Source organism: Bombus fervidus, chromosome 12 (genome assembly GCF_041682495.2).
Source record: "Bombus fervidus isolate BK054 chromosome 12, iyBomFerv1, whole genome shotgun sequence".
Lineage (NCBI taxonomy): Eukaryota > Metazoa > Arthropoda > Insecta > Hymenoptera > Apidae > Bombus > Bombus fervidus.
This window is the reverse complement of record NC_091528.1, coordinates 8,828,983-8,841,623: the sequence shown is the minus strand read 5'-3', so window position 1 is coordinate 8,841,623 and position 12,641 is coordinate 8,828,983. Positions and strand designations below refer to the sequence as shown.

Here is a 12,641-nt window from a genome sequence, read left to right as displayed (position 1 = left end):
CTAATTTTTTTTCTATAAGTCATTACCTTTGTGTTGTATCTGCTTACAGAGTGTACGATGTTGGAAGGTGGACGTGCAGTGACTTGGCTCCTTGTATCAGCCCTACGAGCTGCACGTCACCCGAAAGATTCACGTACTAACCCAGTTGCACCTGTTTGAACCCACCAGTTGCAGAGTCCTGCACCGTAACCCCATGACGCATTTAACACATGGCCCGCCTGGAGAGTAAGTGTTATTGAGGCTCACGATTTTTCTGCTCCTCATTGCTTTTCCTCCTAAATCCTGATTTACTCGACAACAGAGTACGCGCGCGTAGCTGACAAATCTTTCCAAGAAATTTGTCTGCTTGCCATTTTCTCTCGGTGAGCGAGTGTACTTTAATGTAGAGGTCTACGAAACGGCGCTGGACGAAGCAACTTTGGATAAGATACACGATTTAGCTGATGCTAAATGAAACGTTTAATCTATCTACAGGGATTAGGTGTCTTTTTGATAAACAAGGTCGAAGAAACGTAGCCAGAACTGCGTTTTGGTTGTTTCAGTACCAAGTATAGTGGTGCATAAAGGCAGCAGGTCGCACAGCCGACCTGAGAGTCCCACGGTGGTGGTGCGAGGAGGAATGCCCTCACTGCCATCCTCTAGGCAAGGCTTCGTCATAAGTGGCTCCAATACATCATATCAGAACAGCTCGGAGTCGGATATGATAGACGGGAATGCCAATCCGAATGTCGGCTCTTCTCCTACACAGAATTCTCTCCACCGCAGCTCGCCCTCGTGTCCTCCTGACAAATCAGACACAGAGAACAAGAACTTTCGTACCAGGGTACGTGTCTGATATGTTTGAAGATCCCACTATGAAAAGATCTCAGTTTTTAGTTTCTATTTCCTGAAGTATACGTGTTAAAACGAGCGTAAAATCCTTTTTAGACGAATACGAAAGTTAAGTTGCTGGTCAGGAGCCATGCTATGAGAGAGTCGACGTCTCCCCCAAGGGAGCCACACAACGGTTCGTCGTCTCCACATAGCCCTCAGTCGGTGGACGGTGAAAAGAAGTTCGTGGGCAACCTGTCTCCAAATTCCACTAACGTGAAGCTTAATAACAACGAGTCAATGTTCAACAGTAATCTTTGCCCGAATCAATCCCCCAAGCAAATGCGTAATACAGCCACTTCACCTACCTGTCGAGCTCCGTCACGAAATGGTAATATTCGTTCATTTACGAATGAGCTTTTAACAGGAATTTATCGTTACTACAGCCAAGACAGACAGAGTTTATCTTGATCGCAGGTCAATCTAGTCCCTCGCAAATTCACTCACCAAAGAATAATACCTCTCCAACGAACGGCAATAAGTCGGAGAACCAACGTTCCAAGATGACAGGCTCGCACGTGATTCAAAAATGCAATAATTGCGTAAAGAACAATCAAAATGACCGACCCGGCTTGCTTCAGACGCCTGTGTCTCCGTCGAAGGCTGGGCAGGCGTTGCAACACTCGCCAAAGAGTACCAATCTGGCTCAAAACGCGCAAAACAATCAGCAGAAGATGGAACAACGTAGACCAAATACGTTAAATATTTGCAACAACCAGTGTTCGACGCAGTGCGGCAATACCTTGTCCGTGAGCAGACCTAGCTCTCGGCACAAGCTGAGGCATCAGAATTCCTCTCAGGGTAGCTTTGACAGCGCGTCTCCTTGCCTCTCACGAGGTACGTGTGTTCCGATTTTTAATATAATGTAACTATTAGAGTGCGGATGTTTATGCAAATTGATATTTATATGAACACAACTAGAGAAATGGGGCCTATGTAGAAAAGATTTGTTACACGTATTAAATATTATAATTTATTGTATACTGGGTGCACTCTGTATATTTGTATCTTCAAAAATCCGCAGTCTAATCGCCACGTAGAAACTTAAATTACGAAAGCAAAGTTAATCCCTTATTGCAGTTGTCCTGCTATTATTATTTCAAATATATATTTGATCTAGAGGCGAAACAATCTTTCTTTTCTTCATAGATAGTAGTACGGAATTGTATACGGACAGTACTGGAATAGATCTGGAGCATTTCATCGCGGAAACTATAAATCGTAACCAGAAGGATCGCACGGTGTTATTAAAAATCGAGAAAGATCTGATAGAATTCGCAAAGGACAAGCAGAAAGTCTGTCACAAGTTTCCAAACATGTCCTCTTACAACAGAATGCTAGTGCATCGCGTGGCAGCCTACTTTGGCATGGAACATAACGTAGATCAGTCTGGTTCCAGCGTGATAGTTACCAGAACGAAAAACATGCGAATTCCAAATACTCGTTTTAAGGAACACATCAGAGACGATCTGATTCTGTCTGAAGAACCGCGAAGAAGTATTCTGAAGAGAGATTCTAGCTCGTTCGAAGACAGTTTCAATTTTAAGTCACCTGACAGATTGTCTGGCGATTATTGCCGACAGAGTAAGAGTTTCGAGGAAAGGGAGGAGGAGTATGAACGTGCCAGACGAAGAATATTTAAAGATAGCAGTGGAGAAAGTAGCGAAGTTACTTCCTGGCCTTACTGGTCTTCTTCAGAAAGTTCTGACGCTTCTGCGAGATATCGTTTGTTACATCCTTCGGATCATACGATGAGGTGAATACTGTAATAATAGTTTTTATTGTGTATTGTACTTATCTAATGTAACATGAAGGCTATGTTGCGTATGTAGCAGGCAAACGAAGCTCTTAAAAGGAGAATCTTTCGATGGAAGAGAATCCTGTCGAGGTTCCGTATTGAGGCCATCTGTTTCTAAGTCCTTTAGTTTCGGTGGTTACACCAGGGGAATGCTTTCTAGAGGGGACAGTGTTACATCCACTCATAGTGCTGGAGCTCGCCTTATGAAGCAAGGTTCGCACTCAGTTCTTTACGAATGTACCCTTTTGTAAATCCTTCCCTACACGCATAAGTTTTATGGCGTGAAATATGTCTATAAATTAGAGATTAAATCTGTTGCAGACTCAGGTGCTAGTATGTGTTCACGACTAAGTCCTTCGAGTAGCGGCTATAAATCGCAAAGCCAACGCAGCGATGCCACGATATCGCCGTCTCCTTCGCCATCCCCTGTGGCAACCATGACCTGCAGTCATACCCAAGTATCTAGTCAGGATCTCGCTTCCCCGGAATCGAATAATCAAACAGTGATGTGGGCGGTTACCAGTATATCCAGTGTACCGCCAGGTAGCATAATCATAAATCCGCAAACGAATCAGCCGTATACCAATCCAGATGGTTCGATTTACCGCTTCGATCCAGAGAACCCACCAAAATTTTATACTGCTGCATTGCCGCACGAAAACGAAAGGAATAACATGTCGCCCAGCAAGACTATAGAAGTATCCGAGCCACCCAAAATAACACAAAATAACACAAAGAACGAAAATAAAAAGAGATCGCAGACTAACAAGCAACACAACGGTGGTAACACAACAGCAGTGACTCATGTGACAAACTCGGCGACATCACCGAGTTTGCCGTTCACGCCGCCACCTCAACAGAATCCAGGATCATTGCAACAACAGCAACAACAACAACAACAACAACAACAACAACAGCAGCAGCCGCAACAGCAACAAACTCTAGTCAAATCATCGTCGACAGTGCAGACTTGCAATCACAACCAAGCAGCTCAACCATACACGACCTACGTACCTACCTCAGAACCGTATAATCAGGGTGTTTATCCACCCTCTGTGGGGCAACAGACTGTGATGATGGCTCCTCATCCGAGTCAAAATCAGGCGAACATTCAAAACAATGGTCAGGGTGAAGTATTTAATCAGAATTCGGTTTACGCGAATTATGCAGTACCTGTGCAACAAGGACCAGTGTCGCAGACAACGGAGATAACTGAATTGTCGGGATATTTTATGGGTATGAGTATCTACGATCAACGCGTGACTGGTGATAACCATTCTACGCCGCCGCACTCTTACCCACAACCGCAACCATCTACAAATCAAGCAGTTCAAAATGTGCAGACGATGCCGCAGAATTACTGGCAACCACCACCTAATTCTGTACCGGTATTTAATTTTACGGCTTTATTATATTTTCTAATATAGCTTTATATTAATTCCTTGTTTTTGTTTTCTTTTTCTGCAGGCACAACAGACGATGTATTTCGTACCTCCGCCTGGTGCAGCACTTTCAGTCAGTCAGGGTCCAGGTGATAGACAGCCATTGCACCAACAACAGAGATTTACGACAAATTATTCTTTCAATGCACAAACTATGACTCCTCCGAGCCAATCAAATTGTAAGTGAACTTCTTCAAGATTCTTCTTAATTACGATATGATAATTATTTAATATGTTATTTCTATCTTAGCTAATTACGTGGGTAGTTATCCAGTCCCTTACAATTCAATGCCCGCTGTAACACCAGCACCAGGGGATTACACGTATCAACCATCAGTTCATATGGTACCTACGTATTATCCGCCAGGTCAAACCACGATTCAACCACCACCTGTCATGTACAGAGTGCCAACACCACCAAATACTCCGACTTCTAACCAGGTAGCCATTATTACATATAATTTAAAAATATTATCAGCTAGCTTAAGATCAATCTATAAGTCCTATAATCGATTAATTTACAGATGCCTGGAATGCCACTGATGTACGTTAACTCTGGTAGTTATCCGCCACCAACGATGGTATCCAATGGAACATTTGGCCATCAAGTCGGACACAATGGCACATCACCTGCACCTCCTGGAACTTATATGACTCCCGCGCTGGTTCCCAATCTCGTTTTTAGGCAAAATGTTCCTGTGGGTTTTTTGAGATAGTTACATCGAACGAAATCAGAAAAATTTAATGATGAAGATTGTTCAATTGATATCTTAGGTTGTTGCTGGTGTACGAGCTTCAACACCAGGTAACTCTCAGAGAACTAGCAGGTCGCCGACTCCAGCACATGAGCTGTTCGGAAGTGGGAGCGGGGACAGAAGCGCACAACCCCAACCACGCTACCCACTGCCAATGTATCAGGGTGTCCATATTGTACAAGGTATAATGCATTCGTTTTATGCATTTCTGTTACATTATAATCGATTATTCTTCATTACTTTATTGATTATTTATTATTATAGGAGATATGAGATTGATGCATCCCGCAGTACCAGCCAATGCACGGTTGCAGTATGCACCAGTACCATCACCACCTGTTGTTCAAGGTTGTCCACGACCGTACCGACCGCCTTCTTATTCGTCGAACACCTCAGGCGCTGGTACACCAACCTCGTTTGATGGGAGAAATCAGAAAATTCGTAAACAGAGGTAATTTATCAATCTTTATTTTTTTATATCGAGTTAATCAATTATTCAAAGAGAATGTCGCTGTACTGGTGTTCTGTAAATGTAGGAAAAAGTAGTATACTAATTTTATTATTACATTACTCTAATGTTATCAAAGTATCGAAAGTGCGTTAAAATGAAAAAGGAAGCGGTAACATAAATTGCTCGTTAGGTCCAAAGTAGCATCGTTGCCACCAACAGGCGCGCGGCCCAATCTTTATCAGACTCCTTCCATGCCGTCGCTCTCGTCTAACGTTCCGAAAGATATCAGAGAAGGTAAGAACCGATATTATCCATTAATTAGTTAGATGTTCGCTCGGTACGTTGCTTGAAAGTTTTGTTACTTTCTACTTTTGTTTCGCTTATGAAGAATGAAATGTGACACAATTTTTGACACGTTCTTGTATCTCCTTAAAAGCGAAACCTGTGGAAGACAATATGATATAAGGTACAGAACTTCAGTATAAAATACTACAAAAAGAACACACGGTATCTACATTGTAACGTAGGTGCTTTTTCACATGCGTTGATTTCGCTTTGTCGATATTTGTTGTTCGTGTGAAAAGTGTGCCTGGAAAATACTTCCTATTTTCGTGTATCCTGTTAACGCGCAAGTCACTGAAGATTAATGCATTATATATGAATCTTTTTCAAGGTTGAAAAAAAAAATAGGAAGCATCAATTTTCAGAGCATATATGACTGTAGCACTGTACGCTTACACACTCACGCGCACAGGTTTCTGTAGGAATATTTACTTTTCGCTCATCTATTTACGCAAACATATTGCGTTTGTTGCACAACGAGTTTCTAAGTTTTGTTTCACTTCTTTTGTCTTAAATCACTCTCGGACTATATACATAGATATAAACAAACATATCGTGGTAAATTTTTGATTCAGAAGCGACATGTTTTCAAAATTTCTTCTTTATATTTGTTTTATTATAGCTACAGTTATACGATACATTTGCAATTCATAGATCTCTATTTTTTCTATACATGGAAGTATGCTTTAGATCAGCTGATATATGTATATGTATATGATATATTAACGACACTCGTTTAACGCAATCCTGATTTGCACAACAACAATTCACTGGCATTGTATCACGAGAATCGATAATGGAAGCCTGCGCTGCTCTCAGAAATAATTTTTTAATTTCAGGGACCGTGAAGGTGACAATCACCCGCCGAAACCAACTGGTACAATATTAAGTACCCGGGCCAATTTTGGAAGAGGATCAGTGCTGAACGTAAAGAAAAAGACAATTATATCGTTACAGGCTAACGAGAAGAACCGAATAAGCAGCTCGTGGTTTACCGCTATGCGTACATGATTCTTATTATTAATATTAATAATAATTTTAATTAAATATCTAAGAGAAAAGAAATATAAAAAGCACACACTACTAGAATATAAAAATTCACGTATTACAAAGATCGAAAAAGGAAGAAACAAGATTGAAAATCACCCTTAAGATAAAAAAGAAAATGTTATACATCTCTTTTGATAAAATGCGGTGACCGATGAAACTAACGGAAAATAAAGAAGAAGGAAAAGGAAGACACATTGAAATTCGTTCATACCGATCATATAATAGAAATCTGAATTATCAGAATATTCAAAGGAGAGAAATGAAGCCGAGGAAAATATATTGAGTGCATAAAGGAAGGATAATCTGTGCGTTGTTCTTTGGCGTAGGGCACGATAGACCCAGTGGTACACACCGAACAGAGTTACTGAACAGAATTTTAACTATTACAATTATTATATATTATATATACAGTATATTATATTATATCTGGAGATATTTTAATCGCGGTTTTACAGATACTATATGAATGTGAGATTTACTTTTAAGAGAAGGTACTTTTAAAATGAACACAGATATATACGCATGGATTGCCTGGCCCGGTCTACGGATCAGTCTCGACCGGCTAGGAAATCCTCATTATAAATAACGATAAAACTAATGTACGAGTATTATATAATACACGTTACTGAGTACGTTTACAATAGCAACCGCAAACGCTGTCCAGCCAGAATCTCTGGATCGGCTCTACGTTCTTTCAGGAATGATCATTGCTCATTGATTCTTCTGTGTACTGCCACCAAAGAGTTGCGTTAATCTTAAAAAAAAAAGACGAAAAGGAAAAAGTAAAAAAAAAAAGAAGGGGAAAGAAGTAGGAAGAACAGAACAGAACAAAAATATTGCTGCCAGTTGTAACTCGCGGATAGGAATGAAATTATTTGCTACCTCAATTTTATATCGAAAAGATTTTTCACGTTATCGGCCTTTTATGGAGTTGTGAATTCTTCCAAGAAAGCTTTCAATTCTTTTCATTCGAAGACGAGAGTAACCATAATTTCATCGAATATTTAATGATACTTGCAACGTGATTTATTGTACATAAGTATTGCGTAAACGAAATGTTTCATCAGGGAGATAAACGCGATTTATATTCGAAAGGTTCCCTCTGGCATAATAATCGTCTCCCTGATATCTTGCATTCTAAGATTTGCTAACGCTTCTGATCTCTGACAATTACTTTAGTACAAGTTAATGTATCGCTCGAGGAGAAAATGTAAACGTATTCAGTACATGGATCTATATACCTAGTTCGACACAAGTAGTTAAGTAGCGCGAAACCATCACAGCTTAGTATCACGAAAGAGAACCTGTCTCACATACATCTTTAAAAGAAAGCCATTCTTTCTCTTTTTCCGTTGATCGTCCGTAAATAGGGAATTGATGTAAAGTTTTAGCCGATACGAGACGCGCACGTTTAACGACAATTCTGTATTATTTTGTAAGGTTTCCTTACGAGGAGAATGAACATGAAAACGCGACAGACGCTCCACACAGTAACTATGATTCGTCTTCCAAGCTTCACAGCACGCTTCTGAATCCTATAGATATCCGAACTACGTAATTAGATATACTTTTCACGCCCGATTCTACGAAGAAGTAATATGTAATTAGTTTGGCAGCGGTGATGGTGACGCGTGATCGTCGTAATTAATAATGTCTCCGTCTGTGAAAAAACTTCATCTGCGGATCAACGTAGACGATCTTCATATCGCAATTAACATTCATTTTTAGTTAATCGATCTACTATCAATAACAATGCTAAATCTAAGTTCAATATTTCAATATATCATTTCTATTAAGTTTTTAGTAAGGCGTGTACGTTGCTCCGCACGAGAAATACCAAGTGGAATCCATCCAGAAGCTTCGCTTACGGTGATTGTACTTCAGGACGTAGGTGAAGGGTGTGCCTATCTTTTTATGAGATTTAATTGAAAAAAAATGCGCGCACCGCGACCTTTTATCTACCCTATGCCAAGCGACGCGAAAGAGAGGCACTACTTTCTTCATAAGAAAGCGTGATAAATTTATCTAAAGATCTCTAGATTTAAAAAGTACCGAAAGAAAAAAAAAAGGTAAAAAAGAGGGAGAAAGTGAGAGTGGAAACGAGAGAGACCTGAGCAGAATAAATATTAGACGGATTAAAACTATTCAAATGTTTCAATTATAAAGAGATGGGCGCACAACAAAGTAGTGTTTAACCGTACCTAAAGTCGTCGTAGTAATTAATGAAGATAATTGTACCTATAACAAAAAACAACAAAAAAAAAAAAAAAAAGAAAAACAGTTCACGAATCTCTCTAAAACATAATTAACAAAAGAAGGAAAGGAAAAATGTGAAACAGGATTATAATATCGATTATCGAGAGAAACCGCTTGCAAGTGACGTTCACCATTTTATTCGCCACATTGGAATTCATTATTTTCAAATGTTATTCAGTCTACGTAATTTTATGATATTTTTATAATCAATTACGAGAACAAGATGCGAGAATACGATTAAAGGAAAAGAAGTGCATAATGTGTATAATAATATAATTTATGGTCGAACGTTATTTGCAGGCAGTCGCGCTTACGTCGTGCAACCGGAGCAGCTGAACCAAAGTCATGATTGTAATTGCATAGTCACATTTATTTATTTTTCATTTCGCTCGCATGCGCTTTTATCAGAATACTCGGTGCATCTGCTGTTGCACCACACTTGTGATTCTGCTTAACACGTTCTGCAGGAACGTTTTCTTTCGGTGCGTTCTTATTTTATAATAAATTGCTTTATTTAATATACATATGTGTTATACGTTGTAGAAGAAAGAGTTGAGAGTCTAGAGATGTGACCAGCAGATGTATCGAGCACTGTTCACAAGTGATTTCGTAAGTTCGCCTGGGCTATTGTAGAAATGCAAGAGGAAAAAACAGAGGGACGAAGAAGGAACGAGAGAATCGACGAAATCATTCGTTCATCGGATGATGGGCTCAAGGGATATTAAAAACTATGTACGATCGACGATGAGAACGGGTGATAAAGTTATTGTAACCTCACGTTCGTTTCCTACTATTTTTGTATGCAACATAAAAAAAGGAGATTGACGATAGCGAGAGAATTAAGAAAAAGAATAAAATGAAGAATTCGTGTGTGAGAGAGTGGGATAGGATGAACGATGAAGGGTGAAGAGAATATGAAACAAAAAACAAATTGAAAATGAGAATGAGTACGAAAGAATGAGCATATGAAAGTTTTTCGAAGCTTTTTCGTTTGGAGATCCTCGCATCTTCCTGATCACCTTCCGTTGATTGCGTCGTTACGTCGAAGACTCATTAGCCTTTAAGTGTAACCGGGTGCCTGAAAATTGATTAATTTCTGCGCCACGATTAGCTGATCCCAATAAAATACCGGCACGCGGCTGAAGTTTTTCCGCCATGTGAGGAGTGTAATCGAACTCTTTCAATTGTTATCCGTGCTCCACGAGAAGCGATAGGAACTTTCTATTTTTGAGAAGAGAAGTGTAAATTAGTTGATTAATTTCACGGCTAAAATGCCATACAAGTTAGCTTTTCAGTTTGTAATCTCGCAAAGAAGTTCTGGCAACTTCATCCTGCCGCTTCTTGTGCGTCGCATCCGCAAATAGCGCGTTAAATTGGAGATCGGCGACTCTTTAACTTGATTTTCTCTTATCCTTCTTTATCGTTTCGTTCATCGAACACTGTGCGGGACGCAGAATAAAGAACAGACGACGATTCGTTCGTTGCCGATCTTTTTAGATGTTAGTTGACGTGAACTCGACGTCTCACTTCAAAAAAAAAAAAAAAAAAAAAAAAAGAAAAAACAAATCGTCATCTTGCAAGATCGTTTTTGACGATTAGTGAGTAAGGAATGCGATGTCCCATGGTGAATACATCTGAAATGTCGATTGATCTTGACTGCGAATATAAATACAAAGAGGATAAGGTTCGGACGAGCTATACTTGCGTATTTGCATTTTTTCCAGATAACACCTGATTGTTTCTTTTACGTTCGACATATCACGTGGAACAGGAGCAAACGATGGCTGTGCCTTTATGCTTAATATTATAATTTAGAGTTTTCATTTGGACTGAGATTTCTGTGCAGGATATCTTCAAATCGTTTCTTGTCCTGTGTAAAGGTTGAATGTTAATATTTATGTATTAAGAAATAAGAAGATGATTCAAATGTATTCACTGATAACATTGGGCTAAACACTGTGTCAAGATGATGTTAACTCTTTGAGTCTCAGAAAGAGTAAACTTTCATTGAAATGTTTGGTCCTTTTTTGTATGGAAAATTCTATGATTTGCATTAATTTTGTGTTAGGATATCCTACATATGTATATATATATATGCATCTATATAGGCTGATCCTCAAAGAGTTAGAAAGGGAAAAGATGATTGAGGCAAAGCGTGAGTGTGTGTGTGTGGGAAGAAAAGAGGAATAATAAAAGAAAACCTACGACGAATCGAAGAATTCGTATGCATATGCATCACGAAGGTGACCGAGAAGGTGAATGAAATTCGGAATCGTATGGTGGAAACAAAAGAGCTATACTACCAACCTAAAGATGCACAACATCATAGAGAGCCGGACAATTTGATAGAACTCATGTCAGTCTAATTATATTTCTTGTTATATTATATACATATATATATCATATTTTCCAAAAACGAATTATATATAATTCAATAAAAAAGAAGACACTCTCGTTTGATACTTTGCGAGATTTTTTAATCATCCCTGTCATTTAATATTCGTTTTATTTCCGTTATCTGCTAAGTCGTACAAACAATTTTATCATTTTATTAAATAAATTTGACTTCTTTCAATGGTTTTTGGCGACTACCAATAAGTAGCTTCTCGAGTTCGTTTTTGGTATACTTTTCATTATTTACAGTAATAAATTTCTTCAAGTAGATTATATTTGAGTTCTCTGAAGTCTTTATTCAGTAATTTCTCGTAATTGAAACAGTTTTATAAAAGTTTGAATAAAATATTACATCAGGTGAATGACATTTAATATTTTTGTTAAGGTTACGGCAGTAAGGATTGAATAAGCGTCATATGCTGTTTGTCAATAAGTCAATTAATATTATCGTCACAAGTAATTGTGCTGTTAATGGTATATATATTTCAAATAATTTTTTAATGAATTATAAAATTTTGTACAAAAATAAATTTGAAGAAAAGACAGTATCGGGGTACTAATAGAACATAATGCGTAGCTGAGTTATCTGCGTCCTGTGGTAGCTATGTGAACTAAAATTTAAAATTACAACATTTCGCGCGGTGTCATATTGGAAGGTGGAAGCAACTGCAGAGCTCGTCAAAAATTTAATATATAACGACGTGTTATTGCTTCAAAATGGTGAGAATCTGGATTTGTATCAATTGTTATCAACATATATATTAATATAATAACAGTTATTAACATATTGCGGACAGATCACGAGAATTCTTGTTTGTTCTAATGTTTGAGGCTGATCACAAAAATTCTCGTGTTTTCATTGTTGTCGTTTAAAAAGAAACTATCTAATTATACTCTGAGTACAGCTAGTAATAAAATGACTGAAATAGTTCGCAGTATATTAATTTACAGTGATTTGTCATATTTCCATGTAAACAGAGAGACAGGGAAATTTTCAGGAGAATTCGAATAGCATCCGGGTGTTGATAGAACGTGATACGTTCCTGAAGCAATCGCACTCTGATGGTGAATTTTAAAACTAAGATTTGAAATTATATCATTTCGCGCGACGTCATATTAGGAAGAGGAAGCAATTGCCGGCAGCTCGTTGTAAATATGAAAAATTTAACGTACAAGATCAGAATATTTGTTCAATGGTAATTGGAAAAATGGTAAGAATCTTCCTTTTGTTTTAAATTCATAATCCAATACAATTTATAGCTATTTGTTGTTTTTCGATGTGA

General features: G+C 38.4%; 1 protein-coding gene across 13 annotated transcripts in view; it reads left to right on the top strand.

The window, feature by feature from the left end:
• LOC139992837 (uncharacterized) overlaps positions 1 to 11,426 on the top strand; it is a 29,714-nt gene extending 18,288 nt beyond the window's left edge. For 4 of the 13 annotated variants that reach the window (XM_072014079.1, XM_072014078.1, XM_072014077.1 and 1 more), the window contains 13 exons: positions 543 to 823; positions 928 to 1,201; positions 1,288 to 1,707; positions 2,020 to 2,626; positions 2,685 to 2,881; positions 2,972 to 4,056; positions 4,136 to 4,289; positions 4,361 to 4,551; positions 4,635 to 4,808; positions 4,885 to 5,047; positions 5,130 to 5,316; positions 5,507 to 5,610; positions 6,498 to 11,426. In XM_072014079.1, the coding sequence (XP_071870180.1) occupies positions 620 to 823; positions 928 to 1,201; positions 1,288 to 1,707; positions 2,020 to 2,626; positions 2,685 to 2,881; positions 2,972 to 4,056; positions 4,136 to 4,289; positions 4,361 to 4,551; positions 4,635 to 4,808; positions 4,885 to 5,047; positions 5,130 to 5,316; positions 5,507 to 5,610; positions 6,498 to 6,547 (3,810 nt within the window). In that variant the 5' untranslated portion in view covers positions 543 to 619 and the 3' untranslated portion in view covers positions 6,548 to 11,426. Of the gene's footprint in view, positions 1 to 49; positions 226 to 542; positions 824 to 927; positions 1,202 to 1,287; positions 1,708 to 2,019; positions 2,627 to 2,684; positions 2,882 to 2,971; positions 4,057 to 4,135; positions 4,290 to 4,360; positions 4,552 to 4,634; positions 4,809 to 4,884; positions 5,048 to 5,129; positions 5,317 to 5,506; positions 5,611 to 5,752; positions 5,783 to 6,497 lie in introns of all 13 variants that reach the window. The other 9 variants (XM_072014066.1, XM_072014068.1, XM_072014067.1 and 6 more) reach the window with 7 other exon arrangements.
• The last annotated feature ends 1,215 nt before the right edge of the window (positions 11,427 to 12,641 follow it).